The sequence below is a fragment of the Phacochoerus africanus genome, chromosome 5 (genome assembly GCF_016906955.1).
Source record: "Phacochoerus africanus isolate WHEZ1 chromosome 5, ROS_Pafr_v1, whole genome shotgun sequence".
In the NCBI taxonomy this organism is placed as follows: Eukaryota; Metazoa; Chordata; class Mammalia; order Artiodactyla; family Suidae; genus Phacochoerus; species Phacochoerus africanus.
In genome coordinates, this window is record NC_062548.1 from 117,101,544 (window position 1) to 117,120,960 (window position 19,417).

General features: G+C 47.9%; 1 protein-coding gene across 1 annotated transcript in view; it reads right to left on the minus strand.

Annotated features, from left to right (window-relative positions):
* The window catches only part of DRC1 (dynein regulatory complex subunit 1), a 38,194-nt gene that overhangs the window by 13,857 nt on the left and 4,920 nt on the right, over positions 1-19,417 (minus strand). Inside the window, exons 2-7 of the mRNA XM_047782468.1 lie at positions 14,379-14,466; positions 10,049-10,161; positions 6,987-7,170; positions 5,783-5,920; positions 4,437-4,523; positions 3,467-3,589 (exon numbers count right to left, since the gene is read on the minus strand). Of these exons, the coding sequence (XP_047638424.1) occupies positions 3,467-3,589; positions 4,437-4,523; positions 5,783-5,920; positions 6,987-7,170; positions 10,049-10,161; positions 14,379-14,466 (733 nt within the window). The remainder of the gene's footprint in view (positions 1-3,466; positions 3,590-4,436; positions 4,524-5,782; positions 5,921-6,986; positions 7,171-10,048; positions 10,162-14,378; positions 14,467-19,417) is intronic.

Here is a 19,417-nt window from a genome sequence, read left to right on the forward strand (position 1 = left end):
GCGGGTTCGACCCCTGGCCTCCCTCAGTGGGTTAAGGATCCGGCGTTGCTGTGAGCTGGGGTGTAGGTCACAGACGTGGCTCAGATCCTGTGTTGCTGTGGCTGTGGTGTAGGCCGGCAGCTGCAGTTCCGATTCGACCCCTAGCCTGGGAACCTCCATAGGCCACAGGTATGGCCCTAAAAAGCAAAATAAATAAATACAAATAAAACTTTAGGAGTATTTTGTTTCTTTCCTTAAGGGAGATTCTCAGAAGTGAAATTCAAAGGCTCTCAGTAAACTGCTGTCCACAGAGTCATTTATGGTTCAGGCCCAGCTTCCCCTCCATCAGCACTTGGCCCTGAGCAGGGCAGGCCTAGGATGGGGCAGGGAGCTACCGGGAGCTTCACCCCATTCTTCCTGAGCATCTAAAAGTTTAATTTAGAAACTTCCGACTTGAACGATATCCCAAAGAGCCTATGGAAGATGCCGAAGGCACAGGCTCATCTCAAGTGCAGTTACCTTGGGTGTGGCCCTAAAAAGACAAACAAACAAAAAATGGTGATGGATTTTGTGAAATGTGTGCATATTATTTATTCAATTCTCCAAAGACATTTTGGAAAGTTGTACCCCAGGTTCTCCAGACTAATGGCAAAACATCACTTGGTTTTTGTGAAAGACGTATCAAGAGGATGACCTAACCTGTATCAAGATTTACCTAACCTGCCACACAGGCCCTGGGTGATCTGGGCCCTGTGGGTGTTGATCACACCCCCTTCCCCTTTTCCCAGGGCAGCAGGAGCAAGGGAGCTGCTTCTGGAGCCATCTCCAGCCCCAGGCGGAAGCCGGAAGCCGGAAGCCGGAAGCCAGATGCCATCGCTGCCCCAGCAGAATGGAAACCCAGAGCCACCTCTCCCTCTGGTCTTCTTAGCTGATTGCAGAGACCTCACTGGGCTTATTACCCTTCTCAAGCCTGGGGGCCGGGAGGGGGGCTGGAGGGGGAGCCTGGATTCCACTCAGAACTCAATCCCACCCTCCTGCTTACCCTTTTCTCCCCTGCCGCTCCCTGTTTTATATTATTTTTGTAGCTTGCTTTCTTACGCAAAAGATTGTAAATTCCTTGGGGACAGGAAATGTATCTTTACTTTTATGCTTTGCACAATGCAAGTTCAAAATACACAAGAACCAAGTTCAGCGATGGACTAATGAATTGTCAGAAAGTAGTACATACCTACAATAGCACATAATTCAGCCTTCAAAAAAAGGAAATCCTGCCTCTTGCAGCAAGGAAAGGGGACGTGCAGGATGATACACCAAATGAAATAAGCCAGATACAGAAAGACAAATAAATACTGCATGATCTCACTTATACGCCCAACTCATAGAAGCAGAGAGGAGAATTTGTGGCCAGGGGCTGCCTGGGGCTGCAGGTGGGAAGACGGGGAGATACTGGCCAACGTGAACAAGGGTTCAGTTATGCAAGATGTTCTGGAATATAGTACACAACAGAGGGCTTACGATTAATGATACTGTACCAGATATTTAAAAACTTGCTAAGACGGGAGATCCTCCTATGTTAAAGGCCTTTACCACAAAAGGAAAAACAGCAACCAAAAAAACCATGAGATTCCATTATTTCACTGTTTGAGGCCAACAGTGTGTACTTGTATCATATAAATGACCACAGAATCAAAAATCACTTCAGAAAGCTTATTAACAATAGCCATTTTCATGAGAAGTGTAATGCAAACAGCCCACAGAGGCAGGGCTGCCGTCTAACCGACTTCTGCTGCTCCTTGTCAGTAACTCTCAGTTCTGTGACATTAATGGGAGAAAGGCCTAGAAAAATCCTCAAGACTGGAAAAATAATTGCAGTCTAATAGGGTTGGGGTTTGGCGGGGGGTGGGAGGTGTGCGTTTGGAAGTTCCTAGGCCAGGGATCAAACCCACGCCACAACAGTGACCCAGGACCGCTGCAGTGACAATGCTGGACGCTCAACCGGATGCACAAGAGAATTCCTAATAGGCGTTTGGGGTTTCTATTAAGTTATTTGTTGGTTTGTTTCAGCTTATGGTCCTGCCTGTGGCATATGGAAGTTCTCAGGCCAGGGGTTGACTCTGATCCACAGCTGCAACCCTAGCTACAACCCTGGCAACACCAGACCCTTCAACCCATTGTGTTGGGCCAGGGATTGAACCCACCCACACCTCCATAGCGACCTGAGCCGCTCCTTAACCTACTGCGCCACACAGGAACTCCCTCATAGGGTTTTTAATTTAACCTTGTTATATAAAGATACAAGAGGCATGAGGAACTGAAATTCTATCAAAGGCTATGTGGAAATTTAATTTAACATGTTTTTCTAGATGCAGACTGAAATGAATAGACCATGCTTGAATACTAAGATACAATTACATCTAAATGTAATTAGCATTTTTTTTTAACCAGGGTTGAAACACAGATTCCTAGGTTTGGAAAGAACTTTAGAAACCAGAAAATCTAACCTCCTTCCCACTGCAGGGTTCCTGCTTCTGCCCTGAAGACAGATAGAGTCATTCAGCATCTGAATACTTCCTGAGATAAAGAATTCTTTGTTTTGTGGGATAACCTTTTTCTTTCTTTTTCTTTTTTTTTTTAGAGCCGCACCTGCGGCATAAGGAGGTTCCCAGGCTGGAGTTCAAACCAGAGCCACAGCTGCCAGCCTACACCATGGCCACAGCAACGCCGGATCCTTAACCCACTGAGCGAGGTGCCAGGGATCGAACCTGCGTCCTTATGGATACTAGTCAGGTTCATCACCGCTGAGCCACAACAGGAACTCCAGGATGACCCTTCCCTATATTAGATAGTTCTAACTAGGAAGACGTTTCTTGCTGAGGGTGAGTCAGAATCTGCCTCACTGCTCTGTTCAACCATCAGTCAAGGCATTGTTTGGAATATTGGAAAGGAGACAGGCTCAACAGAAGCACACACAACTGGATTTCAATCCAGGGCTTACCATTTCCCAGAGAAGTAATTTATCTTTGAGCCCCTGCTTCCTGGCATATAAAATGCCGTTAGTGGTTTCTCCCCTTCACGTTACTGTGAGGGTTGGCGATATTGTGTGTTAAGTGCCAGGAATATGATAGACACACATTAGATGGTGGCTGCCCTAGCCCTGGCCCTGTGACACAACTACCTGTCCCTAGGGATGTTCTCCCTTTGCCCAACGAAAGCGCACCACTCTCTCACCGACCATCATATGCCATGACCCCTTCAGCATCTTGGCAGTTTCCCATTGGTTTATTAAAGAAAAGCGTTCCTCCGCGTGTACCTGGTACATGAGCGCCTTCAGATACGATCATTTAAAAGAGAGCCGGTAATGAGTAAGCATTGGCTGGGGGGACCAGCTCGAGAATAGGACAGGTGGCTGCTAAGGCTGAGACATCCATCCGCAGGAGCTCTCCGCCGCCCAGCCGCCCGGACGCTCTGGCGGAGGAACAAGTCCCACCTGCACGTCCTGCTCCAGCTTGATCTTGATCACGTTGTACTCTTCGCAGTCCCAGATCCTCTGCCTGTTGAGCTGCTGCTCGTAGTCCTCCACTTTCTTGATGCGGCTCATGAGATACTCCAGCTGAAGAAGGCACAGGGACCCAAGGGCAAGGTCAGGTCCTGCCCCTGCCCCGACTCAACCCTTCAGGCGGCCTGACGGTGACACTGTGGACGGAGTCTGTCGGCCCTCGGAACCCCTGCGCCCCAAGGCACGGAACTCCCAGGCCATGGCTGGCATTGCTTAAAGGGGTCCTGACTCCAGAAATTCTAAGAGGAATGCAGATCCTGCAGTCAGACATGTGTATGTCTTTAAGAAAAAAAAAAAAAAAAGGCAGGATTTTGGTCATATTACTCCTTTGTTCTTTACGTCTCTGAAATAAAGTGAGGACCCCCTCACCCTTTAAAATATGTCTTAAAACAGCGCCTTAGCCCACAAATACCCATGGCTGGGGGAGAGGCCCAGGAAATAAACGAGAAGGTGGCAGAACCGTGGAAACTACATCAGGCTGCATGGGTCCCATGCAGGGAGGCGCAGTCAGTGAGGTCCACCAGCGCGATCCTCCCCAAGAAAAGGAAAGACTCGCAAATTCTCTTTCTTTCTTTCTTCTTCTTCAGGCTGTACCTGCGGCATGTGGGAGTTCCCAGGCTAGGGGTTGAATCTGAGCTGCCGCGGAGGCCTACACCACAGCCATGGCAACAACAGATCCCAGCTGCATCTGTGACCTACACCGCAGCCTGCGGCAACACTGGACCCTTAACCCACCCAGCAAGGCCAGGGATTGAACCCACATCCTCATGGTCAGATCCTTCACGGGCTGAGCCATGATGGGAACTCCGAGACTAGCAAATTCTGCCATGGGAGGAGTCACCCCCAGACTCCCTGGCTCACCCTTGACACCCCGCCCCTCCCCCATCAGCCACCCCCTGACCTCCTTGGCGTTGTGCGCCTGCAAGGCCCGCTCCCATTTCTTCTTATTGCTCGTCAGCAGCTCGTGTCGCTCCACCTCAAACGCTTTCTGCAACCGAGAGAGAAAAAGGCTCTTGAGTGTGTTGATGATTCAGGCCCCACGACACCGAAGACATCTCAGACGACAGCACCCGTGCCACACTGCCACCCACAGAGGGCCAAATGCACATGCAGGCTTGCCAAGTGTCACGCCACCCAAGGGCTGTGGAAAGAGCTTCATGGAAGTAAAGGGTTATGCAGTCGATGCATCACGCAGATGACAAGAGGAAGTGTGCCAGCTGCCCTGTGTGGAGCCACTAAGTGATAAGCAAGGCAGGGAGTTGGGGCAAGGCCGGGGCCTTGCACTCCCAGGGCAAACCCTGGCGTGTATTCAGTTGTGACTCGTGACTCGGGTTGGGACACGGCTATGGCTGGGGTTCCCATGAAGCAAAGGCAGTGGGGAGCTCACAGACCAGGGGGTGGGGCAGGCCTGGAAGTGTAAAAATGAGTCTGTAATAATCTAGAGAGAGGCCCCCACCTCGGGGATCCCTTCCACTTTGGAAAGGCCTATCTGGATCTCAATTCTTAACATTTTGGGGGTTTTTTGGTTGGCTGTTTGGTTTTTGTTTTTGTTTTTGTTTTTGTTTTGTCTTTTTAGGGCTGCACCCATGGCGTATGGAGGTTCCCAGGCTAGGGGTCGAATCGGAGCTGCAGCTGCGGGCCTATGCTACAGCTCATGGCAACGCCGGATCCTTAACCCACTGAGCGAGGCCAGGGATCGAACCCGAAACCTCATGTTCCTAGTCGGGTTCATTTCTGCTGTGCCACCATTGGGAACTGCAATTCTTAACATTTCATTCAAAGTACAGCTTCCTGGATCCTGTCTGGCACGCCCCTTTCCCATCCCCCTGGCCTTGACCATCAGAGATAAGTCACATGACTGGCTCCCCAAATGCCTGGTGCTTCTGGAGCACCAATCTCCCTCCTCTTAGCCTGTTTTCTTTTCTTTCCAAGCACTTATCACCACCTGCCACATGGTATACTTAGCAATTCATCTGTCTGTGGTCTAGCTGTCTCCTGCAGGAACACAGGCCCCATCCAGGACTTTGTCTGAAACTGTATCCCTGGCCCCTGGCCTCAGTGCCTGCCATACAGTAGACATTTGATGCAGGAGGGGATGAACGAGTAACTAAAAGAACCAAACCTTAGAGCAGAGGCAGAAACCAGAGGACCGAGACGTCTAGGGCCCTCCCGGGGCAGTTAGGACAGAGCCAGCCTCCTCCCGGGGACCTTCCAAGGGCAGAGGGCAGCTCTCTCACACGCTGTCACCTCGATGTGATGAAGCTCCTGGCGAAAGGTTTTCATCACATTCTTCACCTGCTCCTCCATCCTCTCCAGGAGCAGGCAGATGTCATCTGCCTGTTTCTTCAAATCCTTCACGTACTGGTCATCTTTCATCTTTAATTCCTAGAGAAGAGCACGTCAAAGGTTTGGTCACTCACTGAGACGGAAGGAAGAGGCTGCCAGGAGCAACCCACTGGGACCCACCCGAGCACGAGGAATTAGAGCTGCGCACAGGGAAAGTGGCTCCGAAGAGGCTGGCAAGGCCTGGAAGAAGCACGGGCCTTTGGAGCTAAGCCTCCACGAGCAGCACAGGATCAAACCCCTTGATTATAACTTGCTGCAAATTTCCCTGCAGCCTCCAGGCAAGTCTAGGGCGTCCCAGCCAAGTGACGAATGTTCACATTCCAACATGAGAAAACATCTCCTACGGATTACGTTCTATTCCTTGACTAAACACAGAAAATCTGAAACAGCATTGACTACGACAGGTCATCTCTCTATTAGGTAGCCAATAATTATTATTATTATTATTATTATTTGTCTTTTGGGGGCCGCACCCATAGCATATGGAAGTTCCCGGGCTAGGGGTCACATTGGAGCTACGGCTGCCGGCCTACACCACAGCCACCCGGCAACATCAAATCCGAGCTGAATCTTCGACCTACACCACAGTTCACGGCAATGCCAGATCCTTAACCCACTGAGCAAAGCCAGGGATCGAGCCTGCAACATCATGGCTATTAGCCAGGTTCTTAACCTGCCAAACCACAACGGGAACTTCAGGTAGCCAGTAATTCTAAAATGATTACAAAGCTTTTTTTTTTTTTTCTAGTTAAAAGTGTATGGCCTGAGGAATTCCCACTGTGGCACAGTGCATTAAGGATCTGACTGCAGCAGCTCAGGTCAGGGCAGCGGCGAGGGTTCAAACCCCGGCCCAGGGCAGCCGGTTAAAGGATCCAGGGTTATCAGAGCTTCGGTGCAGGTTGCAGCTGTGGCTCAGATTCAGTCCCTGGCCTGAGAACTTCCGTATGCCATGGATGTAGACATATTTTTTTAAGAAGGGGAGGAGGGGTATCGCCTGAGCCATACCACATTCTGGATGATGAAGTAAGGCCCCCTTCCCCATTCAGGAAAAGCAAGCGTCCCCCCAGCTCCATCCCCTGCGGCCGGACTGAGGGCGGGCTCTTGCCTGCTGTAACTCGCTGATCAGCTTGTTCTTATCCTCTATCAGCCCAGCACAGTGCACCTGCTGGGTGTTGAGTATTTCCCACAGTTCCTGGGGGATTCTCTTCTGTTTGCCCTCTTCCCACTTGACAGTAATCTCATCAAATTTGTCCTGGCTGGTCTTGACCTCATTCTCCAGCTTTTCCAGTCTGCAAATACAAACAGCCCAGCTCCAGATGCTGTTTTCCAAGACAGCAGGCTGGTTCTCTAGGGTCCAGAAAACAGGCCCGAGTACCAAGCACCGCCTGCCTCCAGGTATACCCACTGCAAACGACACCGGCGTGAGGAGGCTTCCTTTAGTTTAATGCTTGACTATTAGTACCTCAGACCAAGTAAACAAAGGGACCCATAAAAACAGCTCAACAGAAGTTCCCGCTGCAGCGCCATGGGATCAGCGGCTTTCTCTGCGGTGCTGGGACACAGGTTCAATCCCCGCCTGGCACGGTGGGTTAAAGGATCCAGCGTTGCAGTTGTAGGTCCCAACTGTGGCTCAGATCTGATCCCTGGCCTGGGAACTCCATATGCCGTGGCGAGGGGCAAAAATGAAAAAACCCCAAACCAAAACAGATCGACATTAAGGCTGTACACACGCACACACATCACGAGCCAATTTGTCCCATACTTCTGAGCAAGATGGTGACACACAGGAGTTATCCGCTTGTTCACAAGTCTCACAGCTTGTGTTCAAATCCTGATGATGCTACTGGCTCTCAACTTCAGGCAAACTGCTTAACTGCTACAGGCCCCGTTTCTCTTACCTGTAGGACACAGAGGATGGAAGTGTCCACCCTTCCTCTGGCTGTGGTCGGGATGAAATAAGATGATTCCCAGCACAGCCGTCTCTTGACAAAGGGTATTCATTATTTCTTACTGTCAACACGGACCTCGAGTGCCTGGCCAGCTCTCTCCCAAAACATCCATACATGGCCAGCGGAACTTCCAAAATGGAAAACTCCATCATTAGCAATGGGACATAGGAACAGTCTTCCAGAATCCCAGGAATCCCAAAGAAATCGTGTAATGGGGTACACTGAGGGCGGGGCTGGAGGAAAGGCGGCATCGGGGCTGAGACGGGAGGCCCTTTCTGAGCACAGGGGCTGTAGGACCGATGCCTCCACGCTCTCCTAACTTTGATGGCCTGTCCTTCCAGCAGAGACTCCAAACAAGAGTGCAGCCCCCGAAGGACAAGAATGAGGACTTAATTATCTCATGATTCCCTTCTCTCCTTCCCACCAGCCAAGCAAGGACACCCAGGACAGCTTATAATGCAGTTCACTTTTTTCTCCAAAAAATGAGAAACAGGAGTTCCCATCGTGGCTCAGCAGAAGTGAATCCAACTAGCATCCATGAGGACGCAGATTTGATTCTTGGACTTGCTCAGTGGGTTAATGATCCGGCATTGCCATGAGCTATGGTGTCGGTCTCAGACACAGCTTGGATCTGATGTGGCTGTGGCTGTGGCTGTGGTGTAGGCCAGCAGCTGTGGCTCTGATTTGACCCCAGTCTGGGAACCTCCATATGCCACAGGTACAGCCCTAAACAGACAACAACAACAAAAAGACAGAGAGAGAGAAAGAGCCATCAGGTCATCTTTCCCGAACCCATGTTTATGTTGTAACTCTGCCACCCACGACCTTCAGTTTTCCCGCCTCGGCTGCAGGAGGAGCCGAACTCCTGGGCAGGGCACTCAGGGCCTTTCAGCAGCTGCCCCTGCTGGGGATGGGCCAGTTCAGTTCCTGGTACAGCCCAGGACAGGTGGTGGGAAGTTTGGGGAGTAAAGTGGTAAAGTGCCTAAGGGGGGTGGTGGGGAGCTACCTATGTTGAACCACTAAAAATATTGTTGTGATACCATCGTGCTGTGTTTGCACCTGCTGAGAGGAGGTTGCTCTCCTAACTGGACTATAGGTAAGAAATTAATTAAAGAACCGGCTCGAGGAAGAGTTTAAATGAGGACCTCTGTTCCTGCGGCTTGCAAACCAGGGAAGTTGCATCCTAAGCAGCTTGGAAAAGCTGAGCCCTGGGAGGGAGCCCGCCTGCCGAGGCCTGGAGCTGAGGGCGGGCTGCGGCGTCCCACATCCCCCTGACCCTCTGGCCTTCCAGGCATGGAGTCCTTACCAGTCCTCAACAGGCATCGACATCTGCGCACAACATCTATGGGTCTGGTCATTCTAGCAAATATAAACCCAGGACGGTCTACTCTGCCTTCTTAGCCTCATCTTCTTCTTTTTTTTTTTTTTCCTTTTTGGTCTTTTTGTCCTTTTAGGGCCGCACCCCGCGGCACATGGAGGTTCCCAGGCTAGGGGTCTAATCGGAGCTGTAGCTGCCGGCCTATGTCAGAGCCACAGCCACGCCAGATCAGAGCCGCATCTGCGACCTACACCACAGCTCACGGCAACACCGGATCTTTAACCCACTGAGCAAGGCCAGGGATTGAACCCGCAACCTCATGGTTCCTAGTTGGATTTGCTTCCACTGCACCACGATGGGAACTCCAGCCTCATCTCTTTTCTTCCATGACCCGCTATCATGCCATTTCCAAACACTGCGCCATCTCGCGCCTCTGCACGAACGCTTCCCTTTGCCTAAAATGTACAGTCCTTGTCTCCTCAAACCCCTCCTCAGCTCTTCCGGCCCAGCCCTAACATCATTTTGCCTAGAAAGCTTTCTCTCTTCTCTCCAGAGAGACTCAAAGGCCTCCTCCTAGGTGTTTCTACAACTCTTGTACATATTTTTATTTCAGCACAAGTCAGGGTTGGGCGTTTGCACATCCTTCTCGACTGTGGACAGAACAGAGGCCGTGGTCACGCCTCTCTGTCCCCATGGGGCTTGGTGCACCTGAGGAATGTACGGCTTGAGGCAGGAGGAGGAAAGCAGCGAGGGAGGGAGAGAGGGAGGGTTCCTAAGGGGCCAGAGAGGATTCTACCAGACCAGGTTTGACAAAGCCACTCTCAAAGACTGGGGAGAATCTGCGGACCCGGACGGGAGACACCTCACAGCCCCCAGGCTGCAGGGCTGGACGTTCCTCACCTCTGGCGCTTTATCTCCTCTTCCTCGACTCTCCTGTGGATCTCTCTGATATCTGCAGCTACCTGGATGTTTGTCACCAACTCAGTGCCGCAGAGCAGCAGTTTAGCCAATTTCTGGAAATAAACATGAACGTATAAAGTTAGAAACAGGTGCGCCACTGTCTGTAGCTGTTCTGTCCAACCAAGGATAGAACTGGGGCATAGACCGAACCAAGAATAGAACCAAGGCATCAAAAGCTACCTGAAGACTTTTAAGAGTAGCATCTACCTAGCAACCTATTTCCATCAGGACACTTGTGATGTGATGTCACCGCTTACAATTTCACAGCACTCTGCACATCTAGACAGCCTTTAGTTTGTTCCCCTTAGAGGAGGGACCAGCCCCCTAGCATGCGGGATGCCCTCTGGGCACATCTCAACATTTCCCCAGAAGGCTTCCGAGTGCCTGACACTGCCAGGCTCCTGTCTAAGAATTTTCATTGGGGAGACGAGATACATGGTAATAGCTGTCCTCTCCTCCAATGTCCATCTCCCCCTCCTCTTCTAACAACAGAACACCCAGATTTTAGCTGGACATCTGACCTCCCAAATAGCTACCTTTCCCAACCTCCCTTGCAACTAGAATGCAGTCTGATCAATATGGCGTGAGCGCAAGTGTGTGTGCCGCTTCTGAACTGTGCCTCAAGGGGAAAAGGGTACCCTCTGCTGCCCCCTTTTTCTCCATCTCCCAGGCTGGCCCGTGGTCCTAAAAAGTACAACATGCATGATGAGCAGATGGAGGCCATCTAAGGGAGGGCAGGAGGAATTGAGCTTCCCAACCTTAAGGAGCCCCCACATCAGCCCTGGATCAACCATTTCTGCTCTGAACCACTAAGTGAACCAGAGAAATAAGCTTCGATCTTGTTTAAGCTAATGCTTTGTGGATCTTTTGCTACAAGGGTTCTAACACAGGAGAGAACTGCAGCTGCCTGCACGGCCTTCTCCCTTCACGGCTCAGGAATTTTGCTCTTGGTACGTCCCTTCTAAATTCTCTTTGTAAATTTCCGGCTGCTGATCCTCACCTCGCTCCTGACATTTTGGGGATGTCCTGATTTCAAGATGATAAATCTTCTCAACAAAAAGTTCAGTTATCCTGGAGTTCCCATTATGGCTCAGTGGTAACAAATCTGACTAGTAACCATAAGAATGCAGGTTTGATCCCTGGCCTCGCTCACTGGGTTAAAGATCCTGCGTTGCTGTGGCTGTGGCATAGGCTGGCAGGTGTACCTCCAATTCAGCCCCTAGCCTGGGAACTTCCATATGCTGCGGGTGTGGCCCTAAAAAGACACACACACACACACACACACACACACACACACACACAAAGTTCAGGTATCCTTAGGTTATGCCAGAGTGTTTCCAAGCCTGTTTTTTTGGGGGTGGGGGGGTGGGTTTTGTTTTTTTTCCCAATCTAGTCTAATTTTTTCAGAAGTACAGGAAACTTTTAAAATTTGTTCTCCTTAGGTGTTTCCTTTTTTTGTTTTGGCCACACCTGCAGGATGTGGAAGCTCCTGGGCCAGGGATCAAACTTGCATCACAGCATCAACCCAAAGCCGCTACAGTGACAATGCCAGATCCTTAACCCCCTGAGCCACAAGATAACTCCGGCCAAGTCTGTATTGGAATTTACAAATTTTCCAACTCTCCAATCGTTTCTGAACTAGGAGCCTATAAACAGCCCTGTACCAGGAAATGATCAGAGTCTCTATTTCATCTCATCTTCCATGGAAATTTTGAACTGCAGTTTTAATGAACGCAGAACTCAACCTCAACCCAGATATCCAGGGTACCCCAGATTTTTAAAAATAGCTACAGCTTTATCACTTTTACCAAATGGTTTTACATGCATAAAGGGGTAATGGCTTTCCTATAGTTTTGAGCAACTTTCTATTTTCTATTCAGGCAGCACAAACACCAGAAATTTCTGAATCAGGAGTTTCCCATTGTGGCTCAGCAGAAATGAATCTGACTAGTATCCATGAGGATGTGGGTTCAATCCCTGGCCTCGCTCAGTGGGTTAAGGATCCAGCATTGCCCTGAACTGTGGTATAAGTTACAGACATGGCTCAGATCTGGTGTTGCTGTGGCTGTGGCTTAGGCTGGCAGCTGTAGCTCCAATTTGACCCCTCACCTAGGAACCTCCATATGTGGCGGGTGCAGCCCTAAAAAAAAAAAAGGACAAAACAAGAAATTTCTGAATCAAGACCAAAGCAAAATTGAAAATGTTATAGTCACCAACAGATGAACAGACACACCCCTGATGTTTTTTTAGACGCAAGGCAAGAATTTAAAAGAAGGTTCACATACCAATATCTAAATATTTTTAAGTTATAATTTGGTATAATCATCTGTTAAATAAAATATGTTCTATCTTCCTAGCTTGACACTTTCCTACCAATTCAGAAGACCCAGTTTGAATTCAGACTACATCTCAGAGCCTCACTTGGAACTTGGTGGGAGAGCCAGGCTCTGCCTCCCACCCTGGAGCCCACCTCATCCTCTGCACACCCCCAGGTCTGTCCTGCACCATGAAAATGACAGAGTATGGATTTCAAAGACCACACATCTGGGCTCAAGCTAACCCCCCTGGCCATCTACGAGGCCTTGTCTGCCCTGATGGACCCTGAGAAGAAGCCTATGCAGGCCTCGAAAGAGTGCTCAGAACCATCTGGGCAGGGAATCTGGAGTCTATAACACACAGAGCGTGATCTAAAGATGACAGGTGGGCTCTGGGTAGCCTCGAGGCAAGTCCACTTGAGACGTGCATCCAGAGGAGGCCCAGAACTGGACGCAGGGCCCTCATCATTGCCACTTTTATTCATACGCTAAAGGGCCTATCTGGTGCAATAAAGCAAGAAAAAAAATTAAAGGTATCAAAATTGAACAGGAAAAGACAAAACTCATTTTCAGATGATATGATTAGGTGTGTTTAAAAAAAAAAAAAACTACCAAGTAAACCATTCGAATCAACAAGTGAATTTGACAAGGTTGCTAGAAATCAGCTCAATATATAAAAACCAGTGCTTTCACATATCAGCACTGAACAATTATAGCCTTGACAAAAGAGTATAAAATTTTGCTAAATGAAATGAAAGAATACTTTTTTAAAAGGGAAGGATATTTTATACTCACAAATTGTAAATCTCTGTATTGGTAAGATACAATTCTTTCCCAAGTTGATCTATATATAGATTCAATCTAATCTTGATTAAAATCCCAGCAGGTTTTTTGGTGGCAATTGACAAGCTGATTCTAAAATTTATGTGGAAGTGCAAAGGGTCAAGAATAGCCAAGACAATCTTGAAGAGCTACAAAGCTGGAGGACTTATCCTACCAAATATCAAGCCCTATCACATGGCTGCAGCAATTAACATAGTGTGGAACTTGGCATAAGACAAGCTAGCTAAGTGACCAAGGGAAAAGAATAGAGAATCTAGAAACAACCATACATGTATGAGCATCTGATTTGCAACCAAGGTGCACTGCACTGCAGGGGCAAAAGGATGACCTCAAGTGAATGGCGCTGAGTTAATTAAAGATCCTTTTAGAAAACAATGACCCTTGAGCCACACTTTCACATCGCACACAAAAATTCCAGATAGATTATAGACCAAAATGCAAACAGTAGAACCATGAAGCTTCTAGAAGGAAACAGAAGTCTATCTTAGAGCAGACCAAAAGTAAACTTAGGAGTTTGTAGACCAAAAGTAATCAGGAAACAAAAAGAATTACCATTTGAAAAAAATGATTGATAAGGTGCAGGGCCAAGGGCAGGGGGCCCTCCTGCCCAGCTCTTAGGGCAGAGCTGGTATTTAATACCATGACATTGAGAAAGGAAACATTTTCTTTATACGTCTCTCCTCCGTGCCAAGGCTCTACAGGATGTAAGTCCCAAGTGAAAGGAACCTGGAAAAGTTGCTGATGAAAACCATATTCCTTCTCTGATTTTACACTCATTTTTTTTTTTTTTTTTGTCTTTTTGCTCCCGCGGCATCTGGAGGTTCCCAGGCTAGGGGTCCAATCGGAGCTGTGGCCACCAGCCTACACCAGAGCCACGGCAACACGGGATCCAAGCCGCGTCTGCAACCCTCACCACAGCTCACGGCAACGCCGGGTCCTCAACCCACTGAGCAAGGGCAGGGATCGAACCCGCAACCTCATGGTTCCTAGTCGGATTCGGATTTTTAACCGGTTTTAAAGTCTGAGAAGGCGGCCTGAGGAGGGGAGGGAGGGAGGGGCTTGGCTTTGCAGGAGATCAAAGGCCTGGGACCCGGTAACTCCCCAGCTCCTACCAGTCTGCTTTCTTCTTTCTGTTTGTAGCTCTTGCTTTGATCTTCCTCAGCCTCCTTCTTCCCATCTAAATATTCCCCCAGGGCTTCCCTGTGATGGAAACAAAGTAAAGGAAGTGACGTTAGTTCGAGGACTTCAATTCTCTCTTTTAAAATTCCACGGTACATCCCAGCATATACGAAAATATTTTCCATCTGGATAAAAATGTGACTACTAAAAAACACAGTCTTAAAAAGCAAACATTAAACAAAGGAGAGAACCCCTATTAGAGTAAGATCAAAGTTAGAAAGAAAAAAAAAAAAGATTGAAAGATTTGACTTCCTAAAATATAAACCTTTTCTCACTGAAAGTCAAGGGATAAACTGCTAAAAGATATATTTGACAGAATTTTGCTAAAAAATAGAATGGGCTCCTTCAAATCAATACCAAAAAAAGAAGAAGAAGAAAAGGCGAAATGCCAAATAGGAAAGTTGGCAATGGATGCGACTGGGGTGGGAATGTGAAGGGTCACGACCTGTCCAAAAGGCAACTTGGCAAAACTTATCAAAAACCTATAAGGGCCTCTCCTCCAACCCAGCCTTCAGGAATTTTCTACAGAAAGCTTTCACAAGGGCACAAAGACCTGGGCGCAAGGACGATTACTGCAGCCCGGACTCCACTAGGAGGGACATGGGACCATTCGCCGACATATTCACAGCTGCCCGTTTAAATATCTTACCAGGCAACAACACAAGAAAATATTTTGCAGGCTATAAAAAGAATCAGTCATTCTTTCTGATATCTAGCAGCACGGAAAGATCTCCGCAATATGTCAGTAAAAAGAGCCAGCTGTGGAACAGTATGTAAAGCATAATATAAGTTTTCTTCTTAAAATAGGCTTATATACACCTAGGAAAACATTTTTGGAAAGATTTAGGCCCGATGGAAGACAGTGATTAAGGAAAGCGAACTTTACTGAAGACTTATATTTTCTATTTTTCTATGGCATGGATTTTAAAAATACCCCTATGTGTGTGAGTGTGTGCGTGAATCAGAAAATCAGAACAAAGAGGAGGGGGGAAAAAGAAGGTCCCAGAGGCTGGATTTCTTTGGAGGCGGCATCAGAGAGGGACCCCACCAATGCCCACACCACCACCCCACGGAGAGCCGCTCTTCTCTGGCCCGCAGTGGCCACGAGGATTCCCAGTTCTGCCTTGAGAAAAATGACAGCATCACTTTATCCACGTGCTAACAGGCAGATCTCTTTATCTCACGCGTTCTTGACGTTTTTAAGGGGAGATGGGCTGACTTGCATCTCCCCTCCCTTTGTTCCAAGTTCAGCACAGCTCCACATAGCACGACACCACTTTTGCGATCTGGGATTGAGTCAGCATCCCCCACTCCCAATCTAACGAAGACTTTTTTTTTCTTCTTGTCATTTCATTCATTTCTCTACTCCTACCAAACCTACTCATTGCCCTTACTAGAAAACGATTTGTTTCATTCTATTCAGGGCTGGGCTTCAGAGGTCACCAGGTTAGTGGTGGTCTTATGACCACGCAAAATGCATTCTTCTGACTCCCTACGCTACTACCAATTAATTGCCAACCCTGTCTAACGAATCCTTCCACCTACTTCCTGGAGCAAAGACCAGGGCTTTAGAAAGAAAAAGAACGATGCTACGCACTCTTCTTATCCGGTTTCACCTTGAATCCCACTGCCGCCTTTCTCTTGTTTCTGCCAGCCTGGCACTGCACTGCCCGGGATGGTGGCCCCTCGCCACACTGATGATTGAACCCTTGCAATGTGGCTGAGCCCTACTGAAACGAGCTACGGGTGTCAAATAGGAACTGGATGGCACCACTTTCAGCAAAAACTGCAAAACATTTCGAGATGATTTATACTGAGTACAGGTTAAACTATGCTCATCTAGTGAGTGAAATCACAAAATTTAATTTCGCCTGTTGTGTTTACGTTTTTAACATTTACACAAAAATAATAATTTACATCCTGCATTTCTATCGTTGGGCGCTGACCGAGGATACTCCCCCAAGGTGGAGCCCCAGAATTTTCTCTCCTCGGGTTTGAGCTGAAGCCCTTGTTTGAGAAACTGCTTCCCCCCTACTGCCACCCACGTGGCCTCAGTGGGAGCTGTCACCTTCGTGAACCCTACACTTCCTACCAGAGGCCTTTCTCAGGATTTAAAAAATGGACACTTAACCGGCTGATCGGCCGGGTTGAGAGCTTCAGGTTGGAAATCATTTTCCTTTAGGATTTTGAGGGCGCTGCTCCTTGTTCTCTGGTGCCCAGGGTTTTTGCAATAACTAGGTGTCATCCTGTTTCTTAATCCTTTCTTTATGCATGACCACCTTGAGGTGGTCGTAGTTGTTTTAACTCTGGAAGCTCATGGGACCCTTCTCTCGGTCCTCTGCGTTCTGAATGTTCTGGGCGGTGGGTCTGGGGGCAGGAGTGGGGTCTACTGTTGGCCGTGGTGCTGACCATTTTCAGCCAGGTGGTGTCTCTCTGTCAGGGAACTCATGGTCTTCAGTTCTGAGGAATGTTCTCGAATTCTTTCAGTGATCATGTCCTCCCCCTCTGCTTATTCTGGCTCTTCTTTCTGGATCTGGGAGGTGAGATACTAGATCTCTTAGGCTAGGCCTTTAATTTTGTTTTTTTTCCCCGCTTTTCAGGGCCGCACTCACGGCATATAGAGGTTCCCAGGCTAGGGGTCGAATCGGAAGCTACAGCTACGCCAGAGCCACAGCAACACAGGATCCGAGCCACATCTGAGACCTACACCACAGCTCACGGCAACGTCGGATCCTCAACCCACTGAGCGAGGCCAGGGATCAAACCCACAACCTCATGGTTCCTAGTCAGATTCATTAACCACTGAGCCATGACAGGAATGCCTAGGCCTCTAATTTAAAGAAAAATCTTTTTCTCTACTAGTTTCTATCTTTTTTCCTTTTTGCTCTATCTCCCAGGCAATTCTATCAACTTTACTTCCAACCCGTCTACTATTTCCCATTTAATCATATTTTTTATTTCCAAGAGCTCTTTTTTTGTTTTTGGCCGAGCCCATGACATGCGGAAATTCCTGGGCCAAGGATCGAACCCACACCACAGCAGCGACAAAAACTACTGCAGTGACAGTACTGGGTCCTTAAAGCCCTGTGCCACAAGGCAACTCCCAAGAGCTCTATTTTGACTTCCGGGTTATTTTAATAGCATTATCTTCTTGTTTCATGGCTGCAATATCATTTGTTTTTTTCTCTGAGGATTTTTTTTTTTTTTTTTTTTTTTTTTGCTTTTTAGGGCCACACTCATGGCACATGGAGGTTCCCCAGGCTAGGGGTTGAGGAACTAAAATAGCTACCAGCCTACCAGCCTATACCACAGCCACAGCAATGCCAGATCTGAGCCACGTCTGTGACCTACACCATAGCTCACGGCAACACCAGATCCTTAACCTGCTGAGTGAGGCCAGGGATCGAACCCGAGTCCTCATGGATACTAGTCAGGTTCATTACCCTTGAGCCATGATGGGAACTCCCCTGCTTGCTTTTAGTTCTATGTCCTCGCCTCGTCCAAACCACGGAGCCTTCGTTTTATTTCTTCCAAACCTCTGCTCTACTGGGCAAAGTGGGAGAAAGGTTCTTGACATTTATTAACTCCAATCAACTCTCCTTATTTTAGTTTCCTCTTCACATCTATCTAGGTATACCCAATGCTGCCAGTGTCCTCGTCTCTTGGAGACACACTGCAGAGCAAATCAAGGGGGCTCTCAGCCTCCCTCACTCCTGGTGTAGGTATGTCCATACGTTTGAATCAATTAAGCCATTTACCATCTGCCCATCTACTTCCCAGCTTCCAAAATGTTGTTGCTCTTGAGTCCTCCTGTGTTGCCTGACTTTGTGGGTTTGCATCTTTTTTTTTTGCTTAATTCCTTTATATGTCGTTTTTTGATAGAGAGTCTAGGTAAATGCATGTACTCCATCTTTAACCAGAAGTGACATCTCTCAGGAATTTGAAACTTGAATTGAGACACCAGAGATTGAGAGTTTGGGGTGCTTTAGCTATTAGTCCTCTTCTTTATATTTCTATGATAGCTGATTCTGTAAACAGCCTGCTCTCTGAAACTCTACCTCCCTGACATACCAAGGCCTGGGCAGTTAGGGCGGTGGCACCTCAGCCCATCAAGGAGCCCAAGGCTAATTTTAAAACAATACAACTGACTAAAAAGTCAGTCTGCTTTTTATTAGCACCTTGTGCCAGCAACAAAACCATGTCAGTCATAAAACACTCCTTTCTGAAAAAAATCTTTTGTTAATCCTAGTCCCAGACAATTGCTATAGTTACTGTTGGTTTTGAATAATATATATGTTAGCTTCAAAATGGCTTTCAAGGAATTCCCATCATGGCTCAATGGTTAACAAATCCAACTTGGAACCATGAGGTTGAGGGTTCAATCCCTGGCCTCACTCAGTGGGTTAAGGATCTGGCGTTGCCATGAGCTGTGGTGTAGTTCTCAGATGCGGTTCAGATCCCACGTTGCTGAGGCTGTGGCATAGGCTGGCAGCTACAGCTCTGATTTGACCCCTAGCCTGGGAACCTCCATGTGCTGCTGGAGTGGCCCTAGAAAAGGCAAAAAAAAGACCAAAAAAAAAATAGCTTTCAATATACTTTTCTGTTTCTTATCCTTGAACAAGGAAGTTAACTTGAGGAATTATGCAGTTGGTCCCTGATATACACACAGACTCAGCTACATGTATGTTTTTTTTGTTTAACTTTGTTTTTATTGAAGAATAGTTGATTTACAATGTTGTGTTAGTTTCAGGTGTACAGCAAAGTGATTCATTCATATATAACTCTGTGTGTGTGTGTGTGTGTGTGTGTATACACACATATTCTCTTTCAGATTCCTATCCCTTACAGGTTATTACAAAAGTTGAGTATGGTTCCCTGTGCTTTGCAGTAGGTCTTTGGTGTTTATTTCTTTTATATATAATAGTTTGTATCTGCTAATCCCAGATTCCTAATTTATCCTTCCCCCTCCCTT